At 45.3% G+C, this 13,885-nt stretch overlaps 2 protein-coding genes across 4 annotated transcripts in view; one reads left to right on the top strand and one right to left on the bottom strand.

The window, feature by feature from the left end:
• The window catches only part of LOC108151770 (brain-specific angiogenesis inhibitor 1-associated protein 2), a 31,430-nt gene that overhangs the window by 14,696 nt on the left and 2,849 nt on the right, over window positions 1-13,885 (bottom strand). The gene's annotated exons all lie outside the window — the stretch shown is intronic.
• On the top strand, window positions 29-1,072 carry LOC108151776. The gene is made up of 2 exons (XM_017280621.2): window positions 29-703; window positions 788-1,072. Exons 1-2 carry the CDS (start codon window positions 169-171, stop codon window positions 961-963), a joined length of 711 nt encoding a protein of 236 aa, XP_017136110.1. The 5' UTR covers window positions 29-168; the 3' UTR covers window positions 964-1,072.

The following is a 13,885-nucleotide window of genomic DNA, read 5'->3' as shown; positions in this document are numbered from 1 at the left end:
AGAGAATCAGAATGGGTACTTTATTTTATTGACGTGGAAAGCAACAGCTCAGAGAAATACCCCAATATTCGAGGGGTGCTGTTGCCCTTGGCAGCACACCCATTGTTTGGTCGATATTCGCTGGGGATTTTCTTGCTTAACTTCTGACTTTCCTGAACTGCACCAGAAATGAGTAAACTGGACGATTTGTTGGCCAAGAAGAAGACGGTGGTGCCCGTCCTGGACCTGAGCCGCAGCAACATCCAGACGAGTGAGGAGTTCAAGCGGCTGTTCGAGAAGGTCCCCGACTACAAGATGCGTCCCGTGAAGGTGCGCGCCGAGGAGATTAAGCTCCGGGACAAGGACTACGCCTTCAAGATGCCCAAGAAGGAGATGCGCAAGCTGCTCAAGGCGAATGGGGAGCGGGAGCCGCTCTACAGCTACGCGGATCCCGTGCCCACCGAAATGAAGGACGTGGTGCTCATGGAGCTCTGTGCCGTGCCCATCGACTGGAAGATGCTCACCACGCTGCGGCCCAAGAACAAGCAGGAGGAGGAGTACTTCAGCCGCATGGTGGAGATGGGCAAGCTGCAGCTCAAGACCGAGGCCCGTGACCGCCGCGAGTTCGCTCTGAACAACTGCGTGAAGAAGATCAAGAATAAGTCGGGCATCGTGGAGACCCGCCTGATGACCTGCGAGTCCTGTGGCGAGGAAATGTGCTGCGGTCAGTTCCAGACTCTCAATGGGCTGCTCCCTCCCTCCCTCTTTCTGGGCAATGATTACATCTGCATCCCCTCTCTGTTTCCAGGCAAGTCATGTGGCGACTTCAACTACGATCTGTACATCAGGGTGGAGGCCAGGGTCGTGAAGCCGAAGCCCGTGGCCATGACCACGAACAAGACCAAATTGAATGGCCGCAAGAAGTCCTCGGTGGCTGGCACCAAAATCAAGGTCAAGAAGTCCTCCACCAACAAAGGAGCTTGAGGAAAACTTCTCGAATATGATCCGGAAAACGATAGATCAATTAAGCTGAGTATTCTTTTCACATTCACTTGGCCCTTGTAACCATTAAATTATGGCGAACAGTCCTCAAATCTTGTACAAGTCTCTTCTTAGCCATGTTTCTATGGCCATCAGTAGGTATATCTCTGAAAGTATGTTAACCCAAGCCAATTACCATAAACCCTATGCTCGGACAGGTCTACAAAAATGTGCCGCGCAAGAGAGTAGAAATTTTTGAAGATATTTTCCCCAACAAGCAGCGGCGACACTCGACTCGAGTGGCTCTGGCCCAGACCGACAACGAAATGGCTAAAATATTTAAATTGCCGCCGAGCAGCAGAGCAGCGGCAGAGGCAGCGGCAGCGGCAGCACAGGCAAATGGCCATTAAGACAAAGTAAACAGGCTAACAGGGGTTCTGTGTTCGTCCGGTGGTCCCCCACTTGGACTGGCCAGGTCGATGCGTTGGCGACATCGCTCCAGTGGCAGTCAGGCGGCAGTCAGGAGGCAGGAGGCAGGCAGCCAGCCCACGAATCGCTCCGGGACTTGTGCAACAATTTGTGCAAGTCGAGAATTCGATGGAGTGGCTCCGAGTGGCTCCGAGTGGCCGCCTGGCGTCTGTGGCGTCCGTGGCGTCCGTGCACAACTTTTGATTACTAATGAGCCGAATCGCTGTAGAGCGGCTGTCAGTCGCGGTGTAGAGCTCTGATTTATGCGGTTTATTTATGGAAATATCTATTCGCGTAGAAATTGAAAATTTACTTTGAATATCAAGTTTACGAGTATATGGATGGAGTATATGGCAAGACGCAGCCGGAGCCGCAGTCGCAGCCGTAGAGCGAAATTTCGATTGGAATCCCAATTTGATTTTTGATTTTTCGTGCAACAAAATATGCAAACAACTGAAGTTGTTTCAAGTTCTTTCCTTAGTAGAAAGTAGAAGACACTCGAAGCGAATCCATAAGAACGGATCCGATTCGATTGCTAGGATTACCAGGAGCATATGCAAAGATTCCAATGGATGGAACTCTGGGCTTACGTGTATTTATTACCAAAGTCGTGGAATAATTTAGAATAATGTACGATAATTCAGTCATCAAGCAATGAGTGTTCTACAAGCCAGTCTACAAGTGTTTTGAATGTTTCTGCTTTCTGAAGATGGTGGGAGAGAATCTACTCCTAACAGGCAGTGCGATATGTCTCATTGGATGAAATGAAATGTATCCTCAGATCAATGAAGAAGGTTCCCCTTTCCCTCCAATCGCATTATATGTACGAGATGCACCTTTTAAAGCTATTATGAATATCACATAGTCATATCGTTTGTGTGTAGTTATGTTTAGATTATGATATTCCATTGCATTCGGTTTGGCTAGGCTAAGTTGTGTTGAGTTAAGCAATGTTGGCCGACATCAGCAGATGTTAGCCTTGTTCTTAATAGACAAGCGATGTTTTTGCATAGATTTTCCACAGCAGAGGCGCAATTAAAGTGCCGTCCACTCACGTACACGTGTGTAGACGTGTGTAGACGTGGGGGTCCACGCTGAGATATGATATCGGGTTTCGGACCTGACCGCAGCAGTGACGTTGCTAACCTTGGTAGCCGGTGGAACCTCAGGAATGCAGCAGCTGCAGGTTCGTTGCCCAAGTCTTTTGATTCTAAGCGAGGCTATGAGGCGAGGCTCTGAGGCTGTGAGGCTGTGAGTCGGGGCGTGGCCATGCCAGCCATCACGTAGCCAAAGAAACCTATCCAACACAAATTGATAGAAACAGTAGGCAGTAGGCCCAACTTTCTTTCTTTTTTCCACTCTCACTTGGACGGGGGCTTATCTGGAGTGTGTTTATCTTGCATCTGCTTAAATATTGAGATGCGACATCGACCATGATTTCGTAAGATTTGAATGCGTTCGTTTCGTCTTTCGTCTGTCGGGTATCATTTCATTTAGTTTCCATTCAGCTCTGTTTATGTTGGAAATTTCTTTTGGAAGACGCGTGTGCCTACGTAATCGTTGTGGCACGTCTCTGCCCCTCCCCGCCCCTCCCTTATCCGCCAGGTGAAAGACCCTCCAGATCCGAAAGTCGCTTGGGGGCAGACAGTGCTGACATATTGGTTGTGGATCGTGGCTCCGCGAGGGTTCAATGGTAGCTGGCGCTGGCACTGGCACTGGCACTGCCATAGAATTCCAGTTGAATGGTGTGACACCCTCGATTCCACAATTAAATTGGTAAAAGTCAACAATCTGGGCAGATCTGAGAGCGAAGATCGGAGATCGGAGATCGGAGTGAGTGGCAGATCTGAGGCCAACAATAGATGGAAAACAAAGAGGGGAAGGAAGCGGGGACTGTTTTCGAGGGGAGTCATTATTTTGATATTTTTTCATATTGAAAAGATCTGCAAACGTTTCTTGGGAGGGGTTTCAAAAAGAGCTACAGAAGCATGTCTTTCTCTGTTTACAATTTACAATATCTTTCCATGGGGATACCTCCCTCTCTCTCTCTCTCTCTGTCTCTCTGGTAATCCCCCAATTACTTTATTATCAACAATTCCCCATCGATCCATCCTCCATGGCCCATCCATCTATGGCGCATCCTCCCTTTTGGTGAATTGGTTTCGATCTTTTGGCGAAACTTTCGCCGAATGGCAGAGCAGAGACGAGCAGTCAACGACCATTTTCCTGCCACTCGAGATACATGCAAATAATCGGGTAAACAGCTTTTGCCAGCAGAGCAGAGCAGCATGTCCAACACCAGTTAAAGCTACATCTGTAAGATGGAGATGGAGATGGAGATGGAGATTGAGCTGAAGATGGGCTGAAGATGGAGCTTCAGATGGGGGAGGGGGGAGGAAGAGCCAAAGCCAGAGCCAGAGCTAGTACTATTATCAAATGCTCATCATTAACATTGGCTGCCTGCTGCTGTGGCGGCTGCAATCTCGACGTGACGATCAAATTGCAGCACATGTGAGTACACGTGTGCCGTGTGTGGTGTGGGGCTGTTGTTGTGAAAATGAAATTAAACTAAATACCGAAGACAATGGAGCGGAGAGGAGATACAGATACTCGTACACATGTACGTCTTGTTTGTACTTGTAGTCGTATAGTCGTATCTTCGCGCTAAATTGCCGCCAGATACATTTTCAAATGAGTCTTAGACACATCACAAAACACAATAACATTGTTGATATCCCCTGGATCCCCTGGATCCCCTGCCACCAACATCCAACATCCGAAGGGGTTTACCATGCAAATTGAGGGACGATGCCTGCTGCTGCTGCTGGTGCTGCTTCTGCTGCTCGTTCACTCAAATTGGCAGTGAAAGTAAAAGTTTAAGTTATTTCTCTCCCTCTCTGTCTCTGTCTCTGTCTGTATCTCTGGGCTGTCGAACCTTAGCAAAGTCGAACGCACAAGTAATGCTGACGACTGACGACTGACTGACAGATGGACTGACAGACATCTCGACCGAGATCCGAGATCCGACATCCGACATGCCATATGCATGCCATAAAAAGATAAACCCCATAGCGGGAAGAGAGCCACATATTTGTGCCCTGAACCGAGGGTCTCGTAAGCCATGGCCTGGCCTCAGGTTCGTTCAATTGATTTTCCTTGCCATACCACACTTTTCCCGAATGGGAAAAAAGCCGCTGATGGGTGGCAGATCTCCACAGTGCTGTTCCATTAACCCACTGTCGCTTCTCTCGAAGAACTGCTGCCCATCGGACACACCCAGCCACTCCCACTCCCCCCGCTCTCTCCCAGGCACAATTGGTCGTGACGAGCCATGGGCATGGGCATCGGCATCGGCATCTCCTGTTTATAGAAGCAGCTCTACCCATCATAAATTAGGTGTAGATGGCATCTAAAAGCATCGCCGACTGCCGACTGCCGACTGACGCTGCACGAACGTTTCTCTGGGAGCGTTAATGGCAGTGTCTTCTGACTCGGGATCGCCTCTATGAACAGGAACTGCGGATTCCGTTTGGATTGGTAGGGGGAGTGGGAGTGCCACAAGAAATGGTGGAAAACAGTGAAAAATTCTTGGGATAATCTTCTGTTCTGTTCTGTTCTTCACAATAAAGGAACATGGACATTCTTTCTAAGGAATTTTAAGCCCAAGGGAAACTCATTACACCAGATGTTGCTTAACGGCAAAGCTGCTAGATATTAAGTTATATATTCAATATTCTGTACGATGCATTAAAATACGAGATTCCATCACAATCATTCCATCAATTCATCAAGAAATGCATACTTTTTTGTTGTCTGTTGGCTGTATCCGTTTCCTAAATAGGTATGGAGATATTAAAGATATTTCAAGCACCAAAATTAAGTTAGGTATTTCCAAAAATCTTCAGATACTTCCCATCAGAGAATTGATTGACTCAGTGGCACTTGTCAGTGGGGGTATACTCGTGGTACTCGTGTATCGGTAGCCGAAACCCAAAACTCATTTGTCCGCCCCCACACCAATCATTCATTCCATCCACATGGAAGATACACAGAGATACAAAGATACACCTGGTAGAATCGAGTGAGATACGGACATGGGGAAGTTGAAGAAATATCAAAGTAAAAACAAATTGCTGAGCGACTGCGTCAGGCGCAAGGAATGCGACCTTGAGCTGTCGTCGTCGTCGGCCGCTTGTTCAGATGTCGTGACCAGGCCCGGGCCCAGGCCCAGGCCCAGACCCAGACTCACAGATACGAGGCGTAGCAGCACAAGTACAGAGAGCGCGAAAGAAATATCTGCCAGGCAGAGGCATAAATACGGCCAGAGAGATCAGAACCGAACCGAACCGAACCGAACCGAACAGCCCGCTTGGTACAGAGAAAACGAGACGCAGAAAATAGCGCAGTTTCGCGTACAATAAAACACGTTTGACGAACGGTTTGATGGTGAAGATGAAGATTGAATATCTGTCAGATACACACACACACACACACACACACATGGCAAGCGCTCACTTTTATTTTCAGCATTGCAACCACAGGAACGGCAACAGCAACAGCAACAACAACAACAACAACCACTGAGACCTCAACCACAAAAGCAAATGCCATAACAAGCCAAAATAACAAAGATCAAACTCCAGCTGAATGAGAACAAAGCAGCGCAAGTATCTCAGCAAGTATCTGCCACCAAGTTGCCAGGTTGCCAGGTTGCCAGGTTGCCAGGTTGCCAGGTTGCCGGTTGCCAAGTTGCAATATAAAATGTATCTGGCTGTGGGTCTGTCTGTCTTTCTGTCTGTTTTCCACTCGTTGAGTAAGTTTATTCATTCCATTAGAAACTTTCGAGGTCCGCCTTAGACTCGCGACAGAAACTCCACAGCCCCAGAGCCCCTCCCCCTGCCTGCGATCCGAAGGTATTTGTGGTTCGCTCATTACTTGAATAAACACGAGTATCAACGAGATTGCAGCACTAAATATATTATATATTATTTTGTATAGTCCCCCAGCGAGTATTTACAGCAGCATAATGAATCCCAAAAATAAATGTGTACACATTTTTCGCTTGTCAAAGCGATTTATTTGATTTTGCCAAGCAGATATATTCTCATATTTCACGTATGTGACAGGCAAAGTTCATGGAAGTCAAGGCTTTAATCGAGCAGCTAAAGATTCTACTGAATGTGATTTTGCTAGAGGAGTTGACACCCATCGAATACCCATTACATAGTGAATATACAACCTAACATACTACGGGTACATTCTGAAGGAACTACCATCTCCTCCCGCCCTTTCACTCGAAACTTTCCCGATGGAAAAGTTGCCGCCCTGCTGCTGATGCCGATGCTGATTCTTTCAGCGTCTCCAAAGTTCCAATGTTCTGTCGCTCGTTAATCGCTTTGGGAAAAAGCGGCCACAGTTATAAACTTCGGACCATGAAATCGCATTAGATGGCAAGTCAACGAACTTCGGCTCGAGACCCGCTTCGAGGTTTATTTATGCAGTCGGAGGCCCAATTAGTTTCTCGAAAATGTCTGAGAACTATTCGATTTTGGCATTCGAGACAAATGCGCGCGCGGCACCGCTGATTTTGCAATTCGAAATATTTCTTGTAATTCTTTGGCGCATTCTTGAAGATCTGACACAGTTTTGATTCGTTTGGAACCTGTTTTCAATTTGTGCTAGAACTTCGTTTCGCATCTGTATCTGTATATGTTTTTCGATTTTGCATTCCATTCCTCTAAAAACGAAAACCAGTTACAGAATTAATTATTTGAAACAAAATTTGCATTTCTTATTCAGTAAATTTCTCCCTTCCCCAAGCGATTGTCAATCAGTCATTTCCTTTTGGGTGGGGAGGAACACAACACCAGACAATCAGCGTTTCATAGCTTCAGATTTCTACAAGAGTTCAACGGTTCCGAACGGAGTTCACGTTTGGGTTTTGTCCAAAAGATTTGCATAGATTATCGTGTGGAGAGATGGCCATAGAAATATCAAACAAGAGAATTGTAATCAGATCATTTAACCAACACGATCGTTTCATAAGAATCGCGAGCTCAAATATTATGAAGTTCAAACTTCAGGAGACAAAGAAACACTGAGATTACTTAAGAAAATGTTCCAATCATCATCTGAACATATCTTTGGGGGAAATTGTGCTTAAAGACAATCTAATCTATCATAAAACCGATCTGAAGCTAGCCTTCCTTTCCTTTTCCTTGGCAAACATTTTCTTTGCTCTACCAGCTTTTACGAGTAGTGCTCTTGTTTCTCCCCTTTCCCCTAATAAAAGCGAACAAAAACTAGGTTTCTGTACCAAATGGACAAGACATTAAATCAAAACCATACGTACATATAATTCCGGCAGTCTCAACCCCAATTATGGCTCTGGTCATTACATTTCGGGGCTTGAATTAGTCGTAAAACAAAAGACTTAAGCAACGAACGCGAGGCGTAATTGCTGCTACGTGCTGAGCATTTAACATTTCGTTGATCGTTGATCCGAGGGAAGAACCAAACAACCAGACAACCACAAAAAAGTGAAACAAACATGGGTAAAACAAATGTACAAATGGTCCGTACAAGTTTTTTGGGGATCGGCACGGCACTCGTTAAAATCACTCAATAAACTGGCGGAAATGACTTGCTCCGTACGATCCGCACACACACAGATAGAATATCTGTGAGCTGCGAGATGGAAAGTACTTTCGGAACAAATGAAATTTCATAATTAGCCAGGGCCATCGAGGATGGGAAGGTGAAATGGCAGGTGAGACGTGAGACGTGGAGCTAAGCAAATCGAATCATCCAGAGGGCCAGAGGGAGAGCCGCCACAGATGGAGATGCAGATGGAGATGGAGCTGTGAAGCTGTGAAGCTGTGAAGCTGTGAAGCTGTCCGTCCCGGCCATTTAATTAGCCATTTTCACACATTTCACTTTCAACGAGCTGCCGCCAAATTGTGAAAAGAAAAAAAAGATACCCAGAGAGTGGAGAGTGGAGAGTAGAGAGCAGAGTGTTGGTTCGTGTGTGAGAGATCTCTTCAATGAAACGCAAAAAAGCCATTAGCCGGTCAAGTGCACAGATCGTCAGAGCGTAGGTTGGTTGACAAGACCGTCTGTGTCCGTAATGTTTGTGTCCGAGTATCTGTATCTGTATCTGCGTATCTTTGTGTCTTTGTATGTTGGCCGGCCATCCGCCTGCCGCTTCCTCTGTGAGTTGACAGAGCGGCGGTGGATGGCTTTCAAGTGGCCAATTTCTATTTTTTCTCCCGTCTACTTTTGAAATCTCTTCAGTTAATTGAAAATTTCCCATCGCATTGAACTTGAAAGAGCGTCTGCGTTGTGGCCATTGCCATAAATCTCTAGCCAAAATCCCAAATTTCCATTAGCCAAAGAGTCACGTTGATTGGCAGTCGATGGCCCGAACTTTGGATTTCTACCTGTGTAATTAGCATTTTTGATTTGTGCGCCGCTCCCTCCCAGCCTGCCCACACACATGCGAGCCTCTGCCTCGAATAAAAATAGAAACTGCGCAGATACTCGCCACAAGATACATGCGGTACGTAGTACCAGCCCATGCCCATCCAGCGCACGAGATGACAAATGGAACACGTTACAAACCTGCAAAAATGCCAATAAAAAACAGAAATTAATGATCATTGATCAATCATATTCATATCTCAAGAAAGTCACAAACAAATACGCAGTACTAATAATTATATATATAATCTCAGTATATCAAATCTGTTCACGTATTTATTCATCTCATTTCGTATTAAATAGAAAAAAGAACTTGGTGAATGTATCCTATCATTTTTTTGCATTTATTCGGCAACTTTTCTCATTATTATTCCCCTGAATAAGTGCGCAAAAATGCTATGAAATATTATATATTTTTCAGTAAAAGTATTCCCTACTTTCATGTCCAAAGTTTTTGTTGGTAATTATATTACGATAATAAGAAATATTTCTCATCTTTTAACTCGTCTCGTAACTCATCTCAAATACCCACCTAAGAGCCATCTCTTCTACCTTCTCATCCTAAAATCTCTCCTAAAACCTATGCTAGAGAAAACATTTAATGAAGTATGACTTTTACTTTACGCCCATGCCAAAACTCGCAAAGTTTTGACCAAGTGGTAGCCGTGAACAATGGGAGGAGACATGCAAAATGTTGGAGAGCCAACGACCAGAGCCGCTGTAAATGCAGCCAGTCAAAAGCAAATGGACCGTAATCAGCATTAACGGCTTCACGAGTCTGACCGTCCGACCGTCCGACCGTCCAGCTGGCCAACAAGATAGTACAGGCCTGGCTGCGACCACTCCGCTTATTGGCCGATTAATAAGACTGAAAGGCAATTAAATCCAACCAAGTCTCAGATTAATGCATGCTAGTGGAATGGGCGGAATAATTGGAGTCAGGGAGAGTGGGGGAGTGGTGAGGGGGGGCCAAAATGGTGCACTAATCAGCTAATCAGCTAATGATAATGTGCTGGAAGAGTTACTATCTTTTGCTGTCCATTGGAGAGTGTGAAAGAAATAATAAGTCTGTACCGATATGTACCTATCTTTGACCAAATAATATTTCTAATTGATTCCGTTCAAATATTGGGCGTTCCTTCAGTTTTCTATTTCAGTATAACAATGGCAAATATGCTCTCAAAGTGAGCAATTTTGATTTTTTGAGCCCTGTCTCTGTGCTGTCTCTTCACCATCTCTCCTCTCCCCCAAGCCTCCGTAGACTATTCATTACATTATATTTCATTTCAATTCCATTTGGCCAGATCTCGTTTGGCCCGGCACTTTGTTGTGCTCTCGGCTTTGTTGGTCATTAGGAAATTTGTTACAAATTGTATCTGTGGCGTGTGCAAAGGCTGGCTGCCGGGCTGCCGTTTGCAACATTTGCCTTAATGCGATTTGCATTGAAAATTGGCACAAAAGTCGATTTTGTGCGGCGGGGTCTGGCGGGCCTGGGTGTGGACTCTCGGGTCGCCCATTGGGTCTGGACATAAACAGAAACAGAAACCAAAAACCAAACTGAATGGAGCTCCCAGCTTAGCCGGGGATTGGGCTATTCACCTGCATACTGGACGGGACTTGTAGTGGACTATTGCTCTCCAGTGCTCTCCAGTGCTCTCGTGTCTCGTGTCTGGCCGTCCCAGATAAATCGTTTCGCAGCCAAAGCCTTTTAGGTGTGAACTTTTTTTTCACTTTTGCTCTATGTATGTACTTTTCAGTCTGCCCCGCCGCTCGATTTGAATTGGTTTTGAGGTCAAAACTCGTTCCACTTTGCTGTGAAACTCAATGCAAAAATATATAACACAAAAAATGATAGTTCGAAAACGCAAGATACTATCCGACATGCGTGTTATTATTCGGCATGTTGGGCTGGCAGGAAAATTACACATAATATTTGCTATTCGATGAAGAAACCGCTGGAGATTGCATTTCCATAATCAAACTACGGCCACCGCCGATTGTCCACAGACATTTTGGCATTTTTTAATGAAAGCAGCTCCAGCTCCAGCCCCAGCTCCAGATTAGTTTTCTATAGAAATAGCCATAGACACGCCCACGAAGTGATTGGCAAAGTACTGCGCTGTCAGAGCAATTATGATTATTGGCCTGGCTGCTGCTGGCGATTATTGCCGCATTCTTTCCATACCACTACCATAGGTCTTTCGATTTCACAATTGAATCCGCGAAACGTGTTCTGCGCGGGCCACAAGGAGTCCAGAAGTGGCGCGGAATGAGGCAATAAATAAATATGAAAAATTAAAATCAAATTACACAGATCATTTGATTTTTGCTGGCAGATTTCTGGAGCTGCTCCACAAAGGATTATGGAATTATAGGTTTATTTTTGGCTAGGTGTCGATCTGAGGAATTTCTACATTTATTGGCATTTGAAAAGGGTAGGCAATTCAGGTAATTCAGAGTCTGAAACTGAAATCTTTCTAAGATATAATTATACCATGTATTTATACATTTTGATTTGTAGTTTTGTGCCTTCCACTACACGAGTAGTGAGATGATATTTTCCTAAGATCTATTCAGCAGAAGTATACATATATTTAAACACCTTCCCGACTTCTTATGGGAATATTTTATTAGCTTCTTCAATGCAAACAGGTTCAACGGACAATTAACGAATTTCAATATCAAATTAATGTATTTTTCCCCAGCCATTGCTAAGTGTCATTAGCTGGTTCGTGTTCGATTCCCTGCTTAGGTTTTCAATTTCAATTCAAGGCATAGCCATAGCCATAGCCATAGAGTGCCTGAAGTCGCAGTGAAACAACTTTCAATGTGAATGCAACAAAAACAACAACAACAACAGCAACAGCACCCAAAGGCAAACCCACATCTCGAGTGGGTGGGGGTGTGGGGGTACAGGTACAGGTACAGTCAAGTGGTAGTGACATATCGCTGCCTGATGGAAAAATGCGGTTAATGTGGTTAATGCCAATAGCTGTGGCTATGTCTGACGACTGGTGGCTGGTGGCTGGTGGCTGCCTGCTGGCCGGACTGGACCTATGCACTTGTTCAATTTCCTAATTAAGTCAAAGGCTCACTGACAGATTCAGCTATGGGGGTTTTTATGGTCTTGTTGGGCTTTATGTGGCAATACATTGGGGAACGCAGGCATGAGTCCACTCCGAGTGCAAGTGAAAGGTGACTGGAGGCAGTGCAGTGTAACCTTCAAGGGTGCCTGCCATTGGGAAAGAAATCTACACAAATAATAGTGGGGGGATATTATCCCAAATAGCTGCATACATACATATATGGTAATATATTTTAAATAAATCTGCATCGGCATTCAATTTTACCCCATTTTGTCGTTTAAAAAGAAAACAGCCCAAAAATTTCTCTTGTGTCCACTCTTTCTTGATCCATTCGACAGGAACACAAGGCTGTCAGCTGACAATCAGATCAGTCCAAGTCGAAATTCGACAAACAATGCAGGGGAGATGGCAAGCGAGACAGCAGTTGTCATTTCGAAGAGGGGGAAAGCCGCAAAGAATGCAAAAGTGGCGATCATTGGTTGCCAATTTTCCCTTGTCACGTGCCATTCGCCTTTCGATTCGCATTTCTTTAAATTTCCCTAATGATTTCATTAGAAAAGTGCACAGAAATATAGCTAAAGGCCCGCTGAGTATTCTCTTAAGACCCAATAAAGAAAGAGTCTACTTTCATGGGCTATTTCTCAGCTTGAGCGACAGATACATAACCCTTCAAAGTACGAGAAAGGGTCTCAAATTCAACACCAATTCATTGTAAACTTTTCCCAATTCCTTATGTTTACTCAACCTCGATCATATCCCATTTAAGTTGCATAATTGCATTTCCTTTATGCGTTTTTCTGGAAAGGAAGTAATCGGTTGATAGATTTTACTTTGTGACAGTTCCATGCAAAATGGAAAATTAATTTGCGATTCTCAGGCAGAGACACAAATGCGAATGCGAATGCGAATGCCTTGCCATGCCATGCCATGCCTCGTGTGGAGTGTTTGTTTCGAGTAGTATTCAAGGAAAATGCCTGCCACTTCACAGAAAATGCATACCCCACCCCAGCCCAGTCCTCCGCCTCTGTTTGGCCGGACCGGACCGGGCCAATGTGGCCGTTTGTTTTGGCCAAAGTTGATGGACTCGTTTGGGGCGCCTACAGCCGCTGCCGCAGCCGCTGCCGCAGCAACGGCCGCCCCGCCGCACTAAAAGTGAATGGGCAGACGCGGCTGGGAGGGTGGGTGCAGGGGGAAACACTTGGGCAGCAGCAAATCGACGTTTTAACAATTTGGCTAAAGTTTAATAAACTTTATGAAATGCTGTCCTGAGTGGGAAATGCATGCGCAGTCGGGGAGCCCGCGTGGAGTCGTCGACTCCAATGACAATGATGCGGACCGCGGGTGGGGGCCGCAGGAGGGGTACCCGGCTGTCAAGTGAGTTTTTCGGGGCGATAATGTGCCGGACAGAAAAAGGAAATTCAAGGAAAGCCATGGGACACGCGGCAGCAGGAAACAGCCAAGCAGCCATCAGCCATGCAGCCATGCAGCCATGCAGCAGTTGCCATGTTAGAAAGTTGCCATTATTTCAGTGCTCAGTGCTCAATGCTCAGTGCTCAGTTTTCAGTGTCCAGTATTTCATTTTCCTTTTTTCACGCTCTTTGTCCATACAATTTCAAATTCAAATTTTCGCTGCATTCATCATAATTTTGTTGCTTCTTGGGGATGTTACGCAATCGGAAAAATATTCATTTTGCTTCCCTTTTCTGGTGACATTTGTATGCCATTTTCTTCTGTGCTTACGCAACCGAATGTCGCACACCCATAAATCAATCAAAAAAATCCACTAAAAAGGTGAATAATTTTATCCCACGAATATCGTATCTCAAGCCAAGTTTAGATATCTTTAATACTCCTCATATGAAAAAGCTCCGAAGACGTACGAGTATACTGCA

The sequence above is a fragment of the Drosophila miranda genome, chromosome XR (assembly GCF_003369915.1).
Source record: "Drosophila miranda strain MSH22 chromosome XR, D.miranda_PacBio2.1, whole genome shotgun sequence".
Taxonomy (NCBI): Eukaryota; Metazoa; Arthropoda; class Insecta; order Diptera; family Drosophilidae; genus Drosophila; species Drosophila miranda.
The sequence above is the reverse complement of the archived record's forward strand: the minus strand, read 5'-3'. Positions and strand labels throughout refer to the sequence as shown.

Bases quoted from the DNA above. Each gene is read 5' to 3' on its own strand.
- LOC108151776 (XM_017280621.2), top strand. From the start codon at position 169: ATGAGTAAACTGGACGATTTGTTGGCCAAGAAGAAGACGGTGGTGCCC. The intron at 704-787 runs GTCAGTTCCAGA...CTCTGTTTCCAG, and splicing joins TGGCGAGGAAATGTGCTGCG to GCAAGTCATGTGGCGACTTC.